This window comes from Pseudochaenichthys georgianus, chromosome 16, assembly GCF_902827115.2.
Source record: "Pseudochaenichthys georgianus chromosome 16, fPseGeo1.2, whole genome shotgun sequence".
Lineage (NCBI taxonomy): Eukaryota > Metazoa > Chordata > Actinopteri > Perciformes > Channichthyidae > Pseudochaenichthys > Pseudochaenichthys georgianus.
The window spans coordinates 22,698,711-22,716,500 of NC_047518.2; the positions used below are offsets into that span (position 1 = coordinate 22,698,711).

A 17,790-nucleotide genomic window follows, 5' to 3' on the forward strand; every position below is an offset into this window, starting at 1 on the left:
TCAGCCGAATTAGTGTTCATACTGCAAGGAGACGTATTGTGTGAAAAGAAATGTAAGATGTTGTTTAATGGCTGATATATTTATGATCCACGTCACGTTTTCAGTTCCTCATGTTTGTCTAAACCGTGTATTACAATCCCGTTATGTGATGACTTTCAAAGAGAAAAGCAAGCACACTCGGAATAAAGTATTATTATTTTTTTTTTTAAATGTTTTCGGTCTGTTTCCGGTATTTGTTAATGACGATGTGCTGTGAGATGTGAGACTGGAATTGCACAGGGCAATGTAGGCTATCTTTAGATGCGGATTTTGTTAAACTAATATGTTTGCGCTGTGGACCAACACTATACATTGACGGGGAAGGGGGTAGCAATAAAGATAACACCATTAAACAGTTACACAACATAACAGAAATAATATCGATAATAGCGTCCCTAGCAACCACCTTGGTAACAATGACAATGGTAACGTCGCGATTTCCTGAAGTAATCTTCGTAATAACTAGCAAACTAAAGATCATGTACATTCACTGCACACATAATCTGAAATAACAACTCATATTTCTCGCATCAAATGACATCAAAACGCATTTTAATGGCCAAACTAACTTTAAAATAGGCATTTTCCACCGAGAATAAAACGAAGTTCGGCCATGTTTTCTTTTTCTGCAGGGAGAAATTTAAAGATCACGTGACATAGATGCCAGCCATTGGAATGAATGGTGAACAAAAACGGGGTTTGTCAAACAGAGCACATGGTGCAAACGATAGCTGGGGATTCTGGGTAGTGTAGTGTCTTCTGCCATCCTTTACTCCGAAAAAATATTTGTTTCTCCGAATCGAAGGGGAAAAATACAAAAGCATTGCACACAATTTAAACCAATCAATGTTGTGTAATTAACAAGGATAATCTGGTGTTTTTTAGTCGATGAGTAGTGCAGATATCACTGTAAAATCAATCGACAGTAAGAGGAATACTTACTTCCGGGTGTACAATTCTCCGTTATCCAATAGGAATGGACGCTCACATTGCCTTTAAGGGCAGCCGGCACAAACGAATGCCGTGCTTCCATGAGCGTCAAATTCCGCCACAGATGGGAATACATTGCAATCAGTTGAAAGCTATTTGCGTCCCTTTATGACGCTGAAGGAGCCTAGGAGCGTCACAACTGGACGCCACGGACACTGACCAAACGTCGCTCCTGGACGCTTAGGGAGTGAGAGTGTGTTGGGTTGAGATGCACAGGATGTAGCGGAGAGTTGCGCACAGCTGATCGACAGCTGGGACACAAACCACCAAATACAAAAACATAATTCAGATCCAGTCGTCATGACACCACTCCGGAGGGATTCCCTGATCATTTCTTAGTTTCTCATCAAGGGGGGTCTCCTGTCCCCGGTACAAACACACTGCCTGAGGAAGGCTATGTGTATTATTTTTGTCATTAACCTTTTTCGGACCACTTATTTATTTATTTTGGTGACGATCCGACCTCCATGCTGCTACTCTGGTTCAAACTGCATCCACCAAACTGATTTATCTCGACCTCCCCACAATAACCAAAATCTGACACGGTGTGAGATGTCATTTTTAGCTGTTCTGTCGTCATTTCCTGCGATCTTCTTCATAAAGTCAGTCAAAATGAATGAATGAATGGGCGTTTCTTTGACTATTTATAGGCAAATATGGGCGTTACGTGAAGCCCGCAAAAGCTGCACCGCATTTCGAGTCGATTGTGATTTATAAAGGGAAACGATCATCACTGCACCACGCAGGAAAGCGGTAGAAAGTCACCTGGAGATAAAGAGAGCGGGGCTGCGTTGCGTGCATGGCTTCCTTCTGCAGGTAACGGGGAGACGCACTCTGGTGGCGGTCTCTGGCGGCGGTCTCGTTCAGGATCCGAAAATACAATTTAAATATTTTGAACACTTATTCCACCTAGTGTGCCACTGGTTACGGTGCCGCGTGTCAATGCGGGCACGCGTGCCAGGGGTTGCCGACCCCTGGGTTAGTATGTTTCGCTCGGGGCTACTTCAGAGGGTCACTGTTAGCACTGTGTTTTTTTTTGATAAAAAAAAATGAAAAAGATCAGTTAAGAGTTTTTTCCCGTTATATGGATATAAAATATTCATAGTTTATTAAATATTAAGGTTCCTTAGACGTTGTTTCCTGCAAATGACGCGATTTCGGCCCGGGAACCGGGTCCGTGGGGCTTAAGTGAACATTAGGTAAATGTTAATGAACATTAGTTAAATTCCTAATCATTACCAAGATATTAAAAAAAATACAAAATGTTGCCAATACAAACTGCATCCAAATAAAATGGGAGTAAATTCAACAGTCCACCAGCTATTTTCAGCATATTTGGGGAGGAAGAAATTGGATTCTCGTGCATAGTCATACAATTGTCTTTGTATAGTCATCTTATTCATGCAGGTAACACTATGCCAATTCAGAATGAAACTATACAATGCATAAGACTAAGCAGATCCTTATGTTACCATGGCATGGAGGAGATTTGTTTTCTTGTTGCCAGAAACCTGTAGCCAGCTACTCTCAGAGGAACTGTTGACCGTAGTGGCAGGTAGTGTCGCATCTCATCAGAAATCTTTGCAGTGTTCCCCATCAGTCTGTACAAAGTCTGACTGATAATCGCAGTGCATTATGTACTGCGCTGCTCTTCGCTTTGTTTTCACCGTCTGAATAACAGCTACCATCTCACGCATATTTCTCAGGACAGGACACACTGCACACACACACACACACACTCATATATTTTCTCCAAACAAGCTCCGGTTGTTATCAGAAAGTCACACTGTTCACAAAATAAGAAAAACATATTTTATTATGTAACAGAAAGTTAAAAGATAAAATATGTACATTTATAAAGCGATAAAATATATATAATATGAGTATTTAGAAACAAACAAGTGGGAAAATTATATAAAATCTTGTTTGAAAATTGCTTCATAGAAAAGACAACCTTATGCTGTTGGAGTACATCAGAATAGATATGGACAGACAACAACAATTACAAAATATATGTCACTCGTAGTGACACAATAAAATTAAATAAAGGATTGAGTTCCTTAAAATAGGCTTAACATTACAATTTAAATCTAGGCTTAAAAACAAAAAAAATTACAACAGGTGCAGGTTGTTTTAAAAAGGTGAAACCCTTGTTATAAAACAAAAATAAATGTGTTTTTCGCCAATTATTCTTCGACACCGCGTTCACTTCTTTGAGGTCTTCTCCAACACCCAGTCAACGACCTGAAACGAGAGGAAATCACTTTTAGCAGGTCCAGGTTCAGAGCAACGAACAGATGGAGAGCTTTTGGTGTTTGGTGTGGTTACCTGTTTAACATTACTACTGGCTGCCTTCTTCATCTCGTCATGGAGACCCCGAGATGTCTTCAGATCCTGGGATCAAACAATAGAGGGGGAAATAACTCATACTGACAGTAAAGTCAAATTGCATGGGGTTTACATCATAAAGATCAAATGTTTTATGTCACTGACTCACACATTTTAACTGGGAAGAGACTCATGTAGAACAGCAGTGAGAAAAAAAGAAAGTACATTTATCTAAATACTATATTCAAGTAAAGAAACTCAAAATATAATTTTTCCATTTCTGTTATCTTCCCTACACTTTAAAAGGGAAATGATGTACTTGTACTTTGTTTTGTGACAGTTATATGTAAAACGTCTGGTTAGGGTTCTACTTGCAAAACTAAATGTTTGTTCTTGAGTGTAGTAACCAGCCCCGGTACATGCTTGTCCTATAAAGCACGGTGCATTCAGTTTTGCCAAATGTGTACAAAGACAGGCAAAGAAAAACACTTAAAACTAGAATGAAATAAACAAATCAAGCATCTCCTACAATATGAGCTCTACCTCTTCTGTGCAAAAGGCCTATTCGAGTATTTTCCTCTGTAGTGTTTGTGAGAATTTGGGGGATTTAATGACTTAACTAATTAAAAAGCCATTTAAAATAGGATTGTTTTTAGGCTAAATGGAAATTGTAATCGGATAAAAGTATTTAGCACAGTAGAGATAAAATGTACAGAGGACATGTTTTTCTAAACTTGCAAAGGTTCACTTTGTCTGTGTTATAATTATACAGTGTCATTATTTGAAAGAAACAACTATTGCTTTGCTTAAAGGCCACACAACAAGGAGGATGAGAACGCAATACCCTACTGTATATTGATTGGTTTAAATTGTGTACAATGCTTTTGTGTTTTTAACCTTCGATTCAGAAAAACAAATAGTTTTTTCGGAGTTAAGACACTACAGTTTCCGAAGACACTACACTACCCAGAATCTCCAGCTATCGTTTGGGACTACAACATCCGCCTTGCTTTACAAACCCCGTGATTAGTCATCAAGCCCTGTGATTGGATGTTGGAGTGGCAGTGCGACAAGGTGACGCTGAGCGTCACAGCTATATGAAATGGAATGGAACCACGGCAGACTTTCCAAAACTGGAATTGGACGGGTCCAACCCCCCCCCCCAAAACATATAATTAATAAATGGGTGAATTCATATATATACTTAAAGAAAAACACTTAAAGGTCCCATGTCATGGCCATTTCCAATCATAATTCCACTGTTGAGGTCTACTAGAATAGATTTATATTGTGCAATTTTCCAAACTCACATTGGTTTCTCAAACAGCATCTCTGTAAACTACTTGTATGACTGAATTTCACTCTCTGCCTTTAACGGCTCGTTGTAGCTCCAATAGCTCCAGCCCCCACCCTCCCTGTGAGCACAGTGTGCTCTGGTCGGGACGTTGTGAATCGCGCTGAGCTCCGTGGAGGTGTGGTTTCCTTGTTTAGCGATACACAGCGAAACACAGCCAAACTCACCCTGAGCACACACAAAGTCACAGCCGAAGTAAAAACAATAAGTGTGGCTTGATATTGAGTAAGAAAAAGGTTGATAAACGCTGTGAGAATGGGTCTGCAAAGAGAATTGCGCCGCGATCCCAACTGTCTGTTATCAGCCTGCAGCCAGGGAGGAGAGATCAGCAGAGCTGCCTGCACTGTGTGTGTGAGGAAGTCCGTGGATTGGTCAATTTGGACCAATCTGCGGGGGCTTAACGTAACGGCTCCGCGGACGTAACGTAACGGCTCCACGGATTGGTCCATTTGGTTCCGGGTAACGCATGACCGTATCGCGTCATAGCTCTGGGCGCGGCTACTGGCCATTCCTACGTCACAATACCCAGGAAGTAAACAATGGACAATGACGTATCTTCAACGAGGCGTTTTCGAGAGGTATTTTCTGTGTTAGAGTTTTACTCGCTACAGGGTGTACTTTGAGGGTTTTGACTCTGCACACCGTTTACATGCATAAAAACCTTCACAACACACAAGGGGACGGGTAATAACCGGAAAAGCATGACATGGGACCTTTAAAACTAAAACGTAGAATAAAATAAACAATCAAGCATCTCCTACAATATTCAACCGTCTAACAAGGAGATATATGAGCTCTACCTCTGCTAGATATAACATCAAAAATATAGGCTAATACAGCATTGATAATGTTTATATTATATAAAAAATAGAGTATATCATAAAATGACGTGATTCTGGAAAACAACTTTATAGTATTTCCCCGCCACTGCTGGCAAGTTGTTTATTTTCTCCATTATTTGTACTCTATCAGACAAAAACACCTGAATCCAATTTACGAAGAGGCACAAAAGAGAATAAATGAAAATATGGGGTTTTCTGCAATAATAGCAGAAAGGCTGTCTGCAAACTGTTCCTATTAGCATTCTGACACGACATATGGTCAATGCAGTACAAGTCCTTGATAGGATAGGAGTATAGGGATAAAGAAAGTATCAAAGTGAGAGGACAGCGCTGACCGTGTGTGGGCAGCTCTCAGACTAACCTTGAGATAGAATTTGGAGATATCAAACAGCCTTTTGCTGCAGGCCACAAAGCACTCATGCTCTGCAGCGATCCCATGGTGTTTGATTGTTCTAGCCACTACCTCCTGCAGCATCTGAGGACACAAAAGACAAACAGACAGGGATTTTTAATACACTTGTAAAAACATTGAATAGAATTGTGTTTATTCCCTCAGCACCAGACGCTAACCAGGTTCAGAGAAACTAATTTTAGCACGCCGTCCTTTTTAAAAAGGAAGAGAAGTCAAATAGTCTTCACTTTGGAGGACGTCCTTGCACAGAATTCTACGCCTTTGCATTCACAGTGTGAGGTCGCAGTTACAAACGTACCATTATTTTACCGGAAAACACATTCCTGAAATAAATAAATCTGCCTTTAATCTTGTCACAGCGACTGTTGTGATGACACATCATACATTATTGTGAGGAATCATCTGTGGCATTCAGCCTCATGAGGAAAAAGGCAGCTTTTAATCTCTGTCCTGAATAAACTGCTATCATTATTTCTGAATGGGGCCAACTGCTCTTCCCTTTTCTTCAGTTTGGATGATAAGCCTGTTTGCATGGTAATCAGGAATCAGAACAAGTCAAGGTCGGTATGCAGATTGTGAGCTGTACGTGGGACAAAAGAAACGGTGTGTGTGTGTGTGGGATGGTGTGTGTGTGTAATCATGCATGTATCCGCATATGTTTTTTGTCATTTCACACTATACTGCACAAATATGCAAAAGACAAGAGAGAAACGAGTGTCTGGTGCCTGTGGAGGCAGGCAGCAGGTGATATGATAATAGTTTATTCGTGCCTCAGTGGAGACATTATAATGCTGCCCACACATTCACAGTGATCACATGCAAAACATAAAGCAGTTATCTAAACTGGAGCTGTTGCACAACTTTCAGTGCTATTCAAAAGACGGAGAGTTTTGTCAGTATGTAGTTTGTTGTGGTAAGTGGAAGCATTACACACTTCGTTGATTCCATTAAAGAACTGTTTATTTAAATTTAAGGTGGATATTAAAAGAAAACTACGATTTATTACTTTGGTTTTTTATTTAAAAGTATGAAAACATTTGACTTCTGAGAAGTATGAGTTTAACAATCTGTGGGGTGATTTTATGGAATGCTTTGGAGCAGGAGTTAAAACAAAGCACAAGCATAATTCCGTTTAAAAGGATGTACAGAAACACTTTTTTGAAAAACTATGAGAATGAAGAAAGGTGATTGAAGATGAGAAATTATTGTATATGTATGTATAAATGTAAATGTAAGTAGGAATAACTTGCATAATGATTTAAAGGACAATCATTGATAAAGTAAGGGGTGGGAATTAATAAGCATTTGCTTCCTCCTGCTCCCTTTCGGACACATATGATTTATTATTATTATTAATATGAAGACTTTTTTTGTTGAATATATAAATATTATCATGAATGTGGATAAATACTGTTTTTAAATTTAAATTTTAACAATACTCTGTTTTTCACATTTGATATTTTTCGAAATAAAGATTGAAATGAAAAATGAAATGAAATGACTCACTGCTGAAGAATTGCAGGTGTGGCAACATCATTAAAATGTGATAAAAGGTATTGTAAGTTCGTCATCATTAATGTGCCAGTATACCAGTTTCACTTTATACAGAGGTGAACCATGCCGCTGGTAACAACCAACTTTTCAGATGGCACCGTGAACACAACACAGTGCCCCTGCCTTCATTAGCAGCTTTATTTGTTTAGTCTCAGCGATTTATCCTTCTACCCATTAAATAAAAGCAGAGGAACCACAGCTGTCCAGCAAACAAGGCTCCTTTTGTGTTTAACTCCAGATACTGAGGCAATGCTAACATTAGCATGTTACTGGAGCGTTGATATTTTAAAAAGGTGTTGAAACGTTAAATTAGGTAGAAAAGGAAACAACATACCTTTGTTATGACAGAGGAAACCTGAAACTTCAATAACGATCCTTTGCATTCTTCCTCATGTTGTTTACGTAAGTGTATTTGATGTTTAGTACAAACTTGCAATATATTCTTTAGTTCCTTTTGTAATGTACCAAGTCCAGGGCAACCATTGTATGAAGTAATCGTAATACCTATTTTCTTTGGGACACAGCACATCATCCCTTTTAGACAAGACACCCACACACAGAATAACTCACCCTGTTGTGTTTCTGGGAGCGTGACTCTTTGGAAGTGGTGTCCTCTGTTTGTTCATGATGTGTCTTCAGCTGCTCAGGTTTAGGTTTGTCAGCAGAGGGAAGAGTCACCAAACCTGGGGGGTAATGTCAGGAAAGTTAATATAACTCTACTTCAACTACCATCATGACAAAGGCATGTTTGATTAGAACAAGAAGTAGAGTAATGTTTATCTCTGCTCTGGGGATTGGAATGAATTGTGTTTTGAATAATATTTTGTGGAAAATGCAGTACCAACAGTAGTCCTACCACCCGCTGTAAAACAGAATCCCAAAGCTTTTGTTTACCTGAGGATGTGGACTTGGATCTGCTGGGTTGTTGTTGTAGAGACCTGATGACCGGGTGTGTCCCACTGCTGCCGCTGCTCTGAGAACAGAGGGATTCGCTGCTCTCGACTTCACCAGCCTGGATCATTCACACAAAAGACACAAACTTAGTAAACATTGCTAATACTTATAATCCATAAACCACAATCCAGTCATTCTAATAATTCTTGTTGCTAACTAGGAGCAAACACCATGGTCATACCTCTTTCGAGGATAACCTCCGACAATGTCCGTGTCCCACGAACTGCGCTTAAGTCGCGCTACATCAGCGTTCTGCAGAGTTTCTCCATCCGGTACACTTCCTGGTTCTGACATGACAGCAGGGGAGGGGGCGGGGCTGAGGGTGAAGGGGAGGGCACAGGGCTCCTTGGAGCACGTGGTCTGGGTCTCGTACCGAATCAGACGGGACTGGAGTTTAACAAAGCCCTGATCTCGCTCTAAGGACCGCTGGTTGTCCAGGCAGTACCTACAAGAAAAAGAAAAAAAAAGGATCATTTTAACAAAGAAGACATTTAGCCTAGTGACTGTTGTGTTTCTGCCAATTATTATAAAGCTTTAATAGTTGCCTGCAATTAAAAAATATAATTTCAGCTGAAGGTCGCTCTATAGTTTATAGGAACTTACTCTATGCCATGGTAATGTGACACTGAGGCTTGGTTGAAGGGCATCTGGTTGATTCTTCCAGGGGAAAGGTCTGGTGACATCTGAAATACATTAATACTGAAGAGAAAGAGAAGGTGGAAGATATAGAGGAGTAGGGGAAGGGGAGAAGGGTTGGGGGACCGAGAAAAAAGAAAGAGAGGGTGGGAGAAACAAAAAAGTTTGTCAAAGAAAAGGCAGTGTTTGTTTTCCCCTTATTAAACCACAAATACAAATGTCACTAATTAAAACACACCGTTTGATCTGACATAATTATTAGCACTACTGTAACTGAAGAGTGCTCTGCTGCAGAGCAATGATTTGTTTTCCATCTCAATCATTTTTCTACAAAAAGGTTGTAAGCTCACTGTACCAGGCTAATGGTCGTAATCAAATCTTCATTAAGGACTCATTAACTGTCATTCAGGACCACCCTAAAACAACACAGACACTGTTTACCTCCTTCATGGTTATTTTTCATAACAATCTTTATGTCTGGTCCTCCGCTTGTGATCCTGTCTGCCTGTGTCTTCTTGTAGGGCTGCTCAATTAATCGTATTTTAATCGCAATTACGATTATGGCTTGCAACGATTACGAAAATAACGTAATCGAAATAAAACGATTATTTTTTTATTATTATTATTACATTTTACAGTTTAATTATACAGGGTAATCAACTGTTAAAAACATACTGTTCAAACATTTTTTTCTACAATAAATTGATGTTTTCAAAGTAAATGGATAATCGTTTTTAATAATCGTGATATCAATTATTGACCCAAATAATCGAGATTATGATTTTTGCCATAATCGAGCAGCCCTAACTTCTTGTTTGTCTCATTAATCTGCCTGTGTGAAGGCCTGGTTACAGTACATGTATGGGCTAGTCAGTGCAATGGATGGAGGCAGAAAAGAGGAGTGAACCTACCCTCTGTTGATGACCAGAGGCTGCAGCTCAGCAGTAGGAAGGCCATCAGATGTGAAGTGTTTCAGAAGTTCTTTAGCATCGAGTAATGCAGAGGAGCTCTTCTGACTGTCTTTAGGACCCAGCAGACTGTCACTGGAGCCTGGACCTAGCAGACCAAATCTAACACATACAACATGAATTTTAAGTCAAATACATTATGTTAGGATCACAGAGTTATCATGTGTCTATTATCTCTCTCTCTCATGTACCTCCTCTTCTGTCGTCTCCTCTGCAGGTTCTCTATGTTGTGAAGGACGCTCCTCTCAGGCCAGTCGGACTGCAGGTGGGAAATGGTCTGAAAAACTGCAATGAAGGAATATCAAGACTTAGTCGTCGTTCCCACTGAATTATGTTGTTCCTAAGAACCAGTCGCTCTCAATATTGGTCTCACATGAAACCGTTTTTATTTGTCTGCAAACTAATGATTGAAAATATGAGTAGTTCAGAAATTGGCACAATACCAATATCCTCTTTAAAGCCTGAAGTCCTTGTTTTTTTATTACAGCTGGTAAATGCTTGAGTAAAATAGACAGCAAGGACTTGAAGTGATATAAATAGGAAAGAACATTGTTGTGACAAAGTCAAAAGATGTTTTTATTTAATGTAAAAAAGAAAATTCTGCTTGATTAAATCCTCCATGTTCATGCATTACTAAGTGGAAAAGAGGTGATAATGTACTTATTTGAGTCTGTATTAGCCTATATTTTTGATGCTATTTAACAGCACCATCAAGCAAATGTAAAGGTCCCCTATTATACTGTTTTTCATCATTATATTATAGGTCTCAGATATATACAAAACATGTCTCTGAAGTGTTCGAAATACCAAACAGATCATGCATTGTAGAATCCCATAATCCCCTCTGTTTCAGCCCTGTTTCAAAAGTGCTGATTCTCTGTCTGTTACTTTAGATGAAAATAAGGAGCCACTCCCCACGCCCCTCTGAGAGATATTTGGTTAAGGATGGAGGAGATTCAGGTGATAAGGTGGGCAGGGGTTACCTTGGTTGGTGATTGGCTAATGGTTACACAAGCCAAAAAATCGTTATGACATCATAAAGTGACCAAAATCTGATCAGCTCATTTTCAGACAGGTTTTTATATAAATGGATCAGGACAAAAAGAGAGAGAATCTTTTTTCCTGAAGCTTTCAGAATCTCTTTACACAGAGGGGACACATGTTTATGTATAAAAGACATGGAAATTGGATTTTGCATAATAGGTGACCTTTAAATGAAAAAAATGGTTAATGAATAAACTCGCTGTGTAATATATCCTATAAATCACAGGTTATACCCTCAGCTAGGGCTGCACGATATTGGAAAAAACTGACATTGCGATTTTTCCCCCCCCTGCGATATATATTTTGCGATATGAAAACATACAGGAATTGAAGAAAAGACCGTTTTTTTCCCCACAAACCATCCTTTCTTGAACTTTAATGCTATACAATTGGTATTTTTTTTTAACTATATTTAACCGGATGAAGGATTTTAGTCACGGATGTCTGGATCTTAAGTTATCAGAGCAACAAGCTGAGCTAGCTCGGTTAGCAGCGCCGAACTGCCCTGAAGAAACACATGAAACTACTTAATTCAGTATTTTTACCTTTAATCACCGGGTCCGTTTGCTTTGGAAATTTGATTGTGATTGGTGGTTTGCTGTGTATGCAGAGCCTGCATGTCACTCACTCAAGTACCCCTGATATGAGAGCCGCGCACGTTTTCCTTTTGTAGCAAGCAGCAAAATAATTGTAACATGACGTGTTTTAGTTAATTTGCCTACTTAATATCGCAAGTCCTACATTTTTTTTTTTTAAATGTTTAAACAAAAATCGCACGTCCACGCGATGTGAATATTGCGCATGCGCATATCGCGATTATCGTCACAACACGATATATTGTGCAGCCCTACTCTCAGCTAAAGTCTGCAGCAATGTGCAGTTACGGAAAGTGTGCATAAAGTCCTCAAAACGTCTGCTCGAGAGCCCCATGGATTGAGAGTGGGACAAAAGTGCAAGAATGTGCCTTTGTACTGTGATTGTGGGGATGGGGATTGGGCCATTGATTAGTTGACTCCCTCTCTTTCAAAACCTTGATAGGTTGACTTTTATTGAAACTGCAATCATATGGTTTTGTTTATTGTGAAACAGCTATTGACAGAAAGTATTCTGTGCCCAGTTATTTTAAAGTACTTTTCAAGTCTAAATAGGAAGTTAAAGTGTGGATACAAGCCTTTAGTTGGTTTTTATGGACATGATCAAAACAATCTAACTTTTCAGCTTCAGAGGCTCTACCCTGTTTGGTAATGCTTGCCCAAAAAGCTGGAGCACAAATTAGATCAATCATTTAAAAGAGCTGATGGATGAGCATTTACAGTGCCTTGAAAGAAATAGAGTTTAGAACTGCCAGGAAAAATCTTTAAGATATTAATAAGACAGAATTATCTGTTACAATTAAGACATAACTTAGTACACAGGCAACATGGGCAACATGTAGCCTAATGGAGGAAGAGTTATCCCAAATTCAACTTGAGCAAGGTCAACGAACTGAGCTTTTGGCAGACAGAGGAAATAATCACACTACATTTTTCTCTTGTTTAGACAGGAAGGTTGAAGGTTATCTCAAGCAGGACGGAAATATGATGAAAGTATATACAGCAGGTGTACCGGGAGATGACAGAGTGTTTTATATGAAGAGACTGGAGCTCCCTGTTAGTGATTTGAAAGCCCACACAAAGTCATTCACACCTTTAGGCAACGCAAATACACAAATGCATGAGACATTCCTAATGGATTGCAGAAGCTGTTACATTGCTGTAACTGACATTCCCATCTCCAGAGCAGGGGGTGGGCAGGGATAATGGAAACAAGTACCTGATGTGCACTTTAAAATAAATATTTCTACATGTTTACATCTATCATCACTTCTGCTTCTGAAGCCGACTTGCTCACCTCTTACGAATTTCAAGTATATCCTTCATGTGAGGTCCTGCAGAACTAAATACAGAATAGGAAAGGTGCAGGATACACATAAACACAGGGACATCATGTGGACTGTTTCAGAAATGAGACTACTTGGAATCACATGTGTTCATGTACCTTTACACTGCATCTTTGAAGCATGTGAAAATTCCATACCTGAGCTCTTGGCCGCTTTGCTCTCCTGCGCGACTGTCAGACAGGTGGCAGCATTGGGCAGAGTGGAGTCAGTCATCTTCAGATACTGCTCCCTGGCCACACTCAGAATCACCTTCAGGTCGTTGACAGGTACTGAGGTCGAGCCCGAGGCTTCTTCTTTCTGTCCTGCACACAAACAGACACTGCTTTGTATTTTGGCAACATTTGGATTTGTTGTCTCGGACTGGGAAACTAATAGCTTCTTTGATTGAAACTTAGCTCGACCGTATTCAATATGAATCAATGATGTAACAATAGTCTTTATATCCTCAGACTCTTGTGATGTCTTCTTTGTGACCTATAGGTAAGGAGTAACTAAAAAGTATTTCTTGCAGGACAACCTTTGACTACTACTCTAACTCAAAACTAAAACTTCAAAGATGTATTTGAAAAAAACAGGAAAACTTCTTGCTTTAATCAGAAAGAAAATGATCCCCTCTGGTTTAAACCATAGACTGTATATATAAATGGACGTAGTGTCCGTGACGTCACCCATAGGATTCTGCAGAGTTGCCGAGAAACCCTTAGTAGGCGGAGTCGGCCACTAACGGCTCGACAGTGACATCAGAGTCTAATCCCGCCTGCTCCAAATAAGGGCAAAGAGGTGGAGCCGAGGCGGGACCTGCTGCCTCCGAACTGGAAGTAAACAGAGCTAGCTCAGGCTAAGAAGCTAAGCTAACATGAAATACATGCATACCAAGTTGCTAACAGTGTAGTTCCCCTATATAAACGTTACATTCATAATCAAATGAGACAATATGCAAGAGAATTAGCTATATTTTGTTATTCTTAATGCTTGTCATTCACACGTTGAGAAAAGACAGACTCCACCGCCCGGACCTAACGGAGCCGCAGTGGGCTAGCTCCGGGACGCCGGCTGGAGCTAGCCCCCTGCGGCTCCGTTAGCTCCGGCGACCACCACTGGGATAATTGGGTCCCCTATTAACATTTGCTCCCGTTTAGCATTATGGGCGTCATAGCCATAGACTATAAAAGTCTTACCCAAGGCTGAATCATAAACTAAAATCTATATGTATCTATAAAGGGTTACGTGACGTCCTTAGCTGGCTAATAAGTAGCAAGCTAAGCTACCAAGCACACAAACACCTGCGAACGGGGTTAACATGTATAATATTATCATTTTAGACTTCTTGGAAGTTCTGTTAGTACATTCAAGCGCACAGCACAACATTTTAATTGTCTGGTATTTGTAACAATATTCCCTAAAAGGCACAATCACCACGAACACGGCTAAAGGGTCAAGTACAGTAACTACAGCTAACTAAGGTTGTAGCCTCTATGGTTGTAGCCTAGCAGAGAGTGGACAAGTTGCTGTTAGCTGACAGTGAGGCATGTACGTGTGTCCATCAAAGTGACCACGCCCTAATTTATGCAAAAGCTTTAAGGCTTAATATGAATTAAACAGATGAGTTGAGAAATAATTCACCCCCCCAATCCATATTAATGAAGGGGGGGATCTAACTATACAGAGAATATGGTTTTTTGAACCACGATGTAAACATGTTTATTTCTGCTGTAAAGTTGGGCATTTTAACATGGGGGTCTATGGAAATTGCTCCCTTCTGCAGACTGCTCCTACTGGCCACTAGATGAACTGCAGTTTGAGACACTTCCGTATTAGCGTCCCAGCTCTTCCCCAGAGTTTGCCGCTTGGTTTAAACCTGTTGTGTAACTCAGGCTTGTGGAATGTTTTTAATTCAAGTCTTATGTAGGCCTATTAGAAATGGTTAAGGGGGGATAACAAGTGAATCTTAAAGTGAACAAAATTATAAATGAATAAGTCCTTAACATGCCGATGCATCAGGTTGCATACTCATCACACGTGACCTTCCACATAATCAGAACAACTTTTGGCACTTCAGTGAAGTACTTTCAACTTTTGCCACTTATAAGGCCATGCATTTCCCAAATGTAAAGCCAAGTCAGAATATATTGCACTGCATTTCATTAAGGCCTTCGGTCTGTTAGGACTCTTCATTCTGCTCACGGCCTTTTCAAAAAACAGCCCTATTGCTTTTCCTAAAGTCTGAGAAATGTCACTTGCTTTAATCTGGCTCCACTTCAAATGGTGTTTCACTATCTTCGCCAGCCAAGGGGACATTATGTGTGTCTGTAAAATAATGATATTTCTTCTATGCACCACACTGCGCTGAGAGCTGCTGAGAGTTCAGACTGACGACAGTTCAGGCAGCTCTGATTGACACAGTTGGGACACGCACGCACAAAAGAACACACTCTTAAAGACTGACATTTGATCCCATCAATGTATGTAAGGAATCAACACTAAGGACCTCTTTCTGTTTTTCCTTATTGAAAGCTGGCTGAAAAAGGTGGACAGTTGGTAATGACAGTAATTATACTGAAAAATCCCCATCAAACTGTGAAAACCTTCTCTGAACATTTTACAGGGTCAACCAAGTTGTCGTTAAGTCAACATGGAGTCGTTTTTTTCATTGCCAAACAAATGTTCCCTGATGAGAAGAAAAGGTTTTCAGAAAGGTAAACACTGCATGTCATTTGAGAAGTCTGTTGGCATGACAGTCTCAAACCTTTTTCTCCTCTACTGTTCTGTTTGAGGTCATATCCCATACTGCTTAGGGGCATCAAAGTTTGATTGACATATCTTAGTAAAAGCTCAAGGTGCTTTTCTTGGTTATTATCATACATTAGCATGCAAGCAATTAAAAAAGATTGATGGTAGCTCTAAAATGCAACAGAAATAGAGATGAAAGTGGTTTGACTACAACACTGTAGTGCAGCACTTTCCTACTTCATGGTAGACTTGCACACCTCCTACAGAACGTAGGAGGTGTCAGTGTGCGAAAAAGTACACGTCCCACCGTCCGGGACGTGTTGTTTACAATATCGGACAAGTAGATCTTTCAATTGACTTGTCCGGCGGACAAGTGACGTTTTTCGCCCCGATTTATTGACAAATGATTGATAAATTCAGTTTACAAATGGCAGAACTCATTCGCAAATTGTCCGTGTCCGCCATTGTTCGTTTAGAAATGTTAGTTTCGGTTCTGCTTGTCGATTCCTAAGGAAATGCATCTCGCCGCTTTCTGTACAGTTAGACGGGGGCGGGGCGGAGCGGGGCGGGAAGTGTAGCACAGTGGCAGGGTTGGGAAGCAAAACTCGGTTCCGAGTAGGAACAAATAACAATTCTCCGGTCCCGTGATTAAGAGTTGTGAGGACAGGAGGCAAGGCCGAGCCCCGCGGACAGCAGCTCTCTCTCTCTATGCTCCGTATCAGCTGATCGCTGCACGGTGCAGCTCAGCGTCTCTCTCTCTCTCTCTCTACACACAGCGGATCCGCAGCCCGTTTAACAGCCTCATCTTTGTCAAACTTTCTTATGTTCTGTCTCTAACACGTAATGAAGGTTATTAAGCGTTTTAGCTCCTGTGTTGTTAATATTGACCACCATTTCCTTTATGAAGGGAAGCAGCCTCCCTGTCTGTGTCCTTGCGCTGTCCTCACATCCCTGGACCCCCAGACTCGGAGGAGCACAGGGATGTCAGTATTGTTTATGAAGCAGGGTATAGAAAGTAAATTATTAAAATGCTATTTATACTATTTATTAACTTTTACAAACAGTGAGTAGCTGGGCAGCTGCCAGCATGTGTATTGCAGGACATGTGTAAGCGTGCAAGTGTCTTTGAGTTGTAGAAATGCGCTAGGATAGGCTATAAATATAATAATAATAATAATAACTTTATTTGTATAGCACCTTTCATACAGGGGATTGCAGTTCAAAGTGCTTTACATCAGTAAAAAATAAGACATAAAATCAGTGTAAAACAAGCAGCAAGAGCAAAGCATAAAGTGGGATAAAATAATTAAAAATAAAAACATGGGGAATAAAACATAGAGAAATAGTGCAATGTCAATCACAGAGAATAGTGCAGTATAATAGTGTAAAATCAGTAAAAATGCTTTGGTAAAGAGATTAAGCCTTTTAAAAATGCCTAATGTATTGGCTTCCCTAATATTGTTGGGTAACATGTTCCACAGTTTTGGGGCGTAGTTTACAAAGGCTGCATCACCGATCTTCTTATGACTCTTTCTGGTGACCTCTAATAGACCTGCATCTGATAATCGCAGTGTTCTGGCAGGTGTGTAGTTCATTAGAGAGTCAGCAATGTAGCTGGGTCCTTGTCCATTTAGAGCTTTGTATATGAGGAGAAGCACCTTCAAATCAATTCTAAAAGTTACAGGAAGCCAGTGTAGAGTAGCTAAGACAGGACTAATGTGTTCCCTCCTTTTGTATTCGTTAGTAGTCTAGCTGCAGAGTTTTTAATGAGCTGGAGTCTTTGTACATTCTCAAACTGCACCACTTAGAACTAACTAAACAATGCAGAGATTATTTTTATATAATTGTATTCAATAACCGTAAGAAATTAAACAGTATGAAGTGATTTGTAAATAGGAATACAGATTTGACTTAATGTTTTCATAAATATATTTTTGTCATGGGACTTATTTTTACCCTCTCAAAGAACCGGAATCGAGAAACAAAAATAACCGGAATCG

The 17,790-nt window shown here is 40.0% G+C and overlaps 1 protein-coding gene across 3 annotated transcripts in view; it reads right to left on the bottom strand.

Moving 5' to 3' along the window:
• Positions 1–2,889: 2,889 nt before the first annotated feature.
• The window catches only part of mtbp (MDM2 binding protein), a 29,803-nt gene continuing 14,902 nt past the window's right edge, over positions 2,890–17,790 (bottom strand). For 2 of the 3 annotated variants that reach the window (XM_034103529.2, XM_071205834.1), the window contains exons 14-20: positions 13,198–13,362; positions 10,269–10,362; positions 10,021–10,179; positions 9,077–9,172; positions 8,655–8,918; positions 8,414–8,531; positions 8,109–8,202 (exon numbers count right to left, since the gene is read on the bottom strand). In XM_034103529.2, the coding sequence (XP_033959420.2) occupies positions 8,194–8,202; positions 8,414–8,531; positions 8,655–8,918; positions 9,077–9,172; positions 10,021–10,179; positions 10,269–10,362; positions 13,198–13,362 (905 nt within the window). In that variant the 3' untranslated portion in view covers positions 8,109–8,193. Of the gene's footprint in view, positions 3,274–3,357; positions 3,424–5,914; positions 6,029–8,089; positions 8,203–8,413; positions 8,532–8,643; positions 8,919–9,076; positions 9,173–10,020; positions 10,180–10,268; positions 10,363–13,197; positions 13,363–17,790 lie in introns of those variants that run through there. The other variant, XM_071205835.1, reaches the window with a different exon arrangement.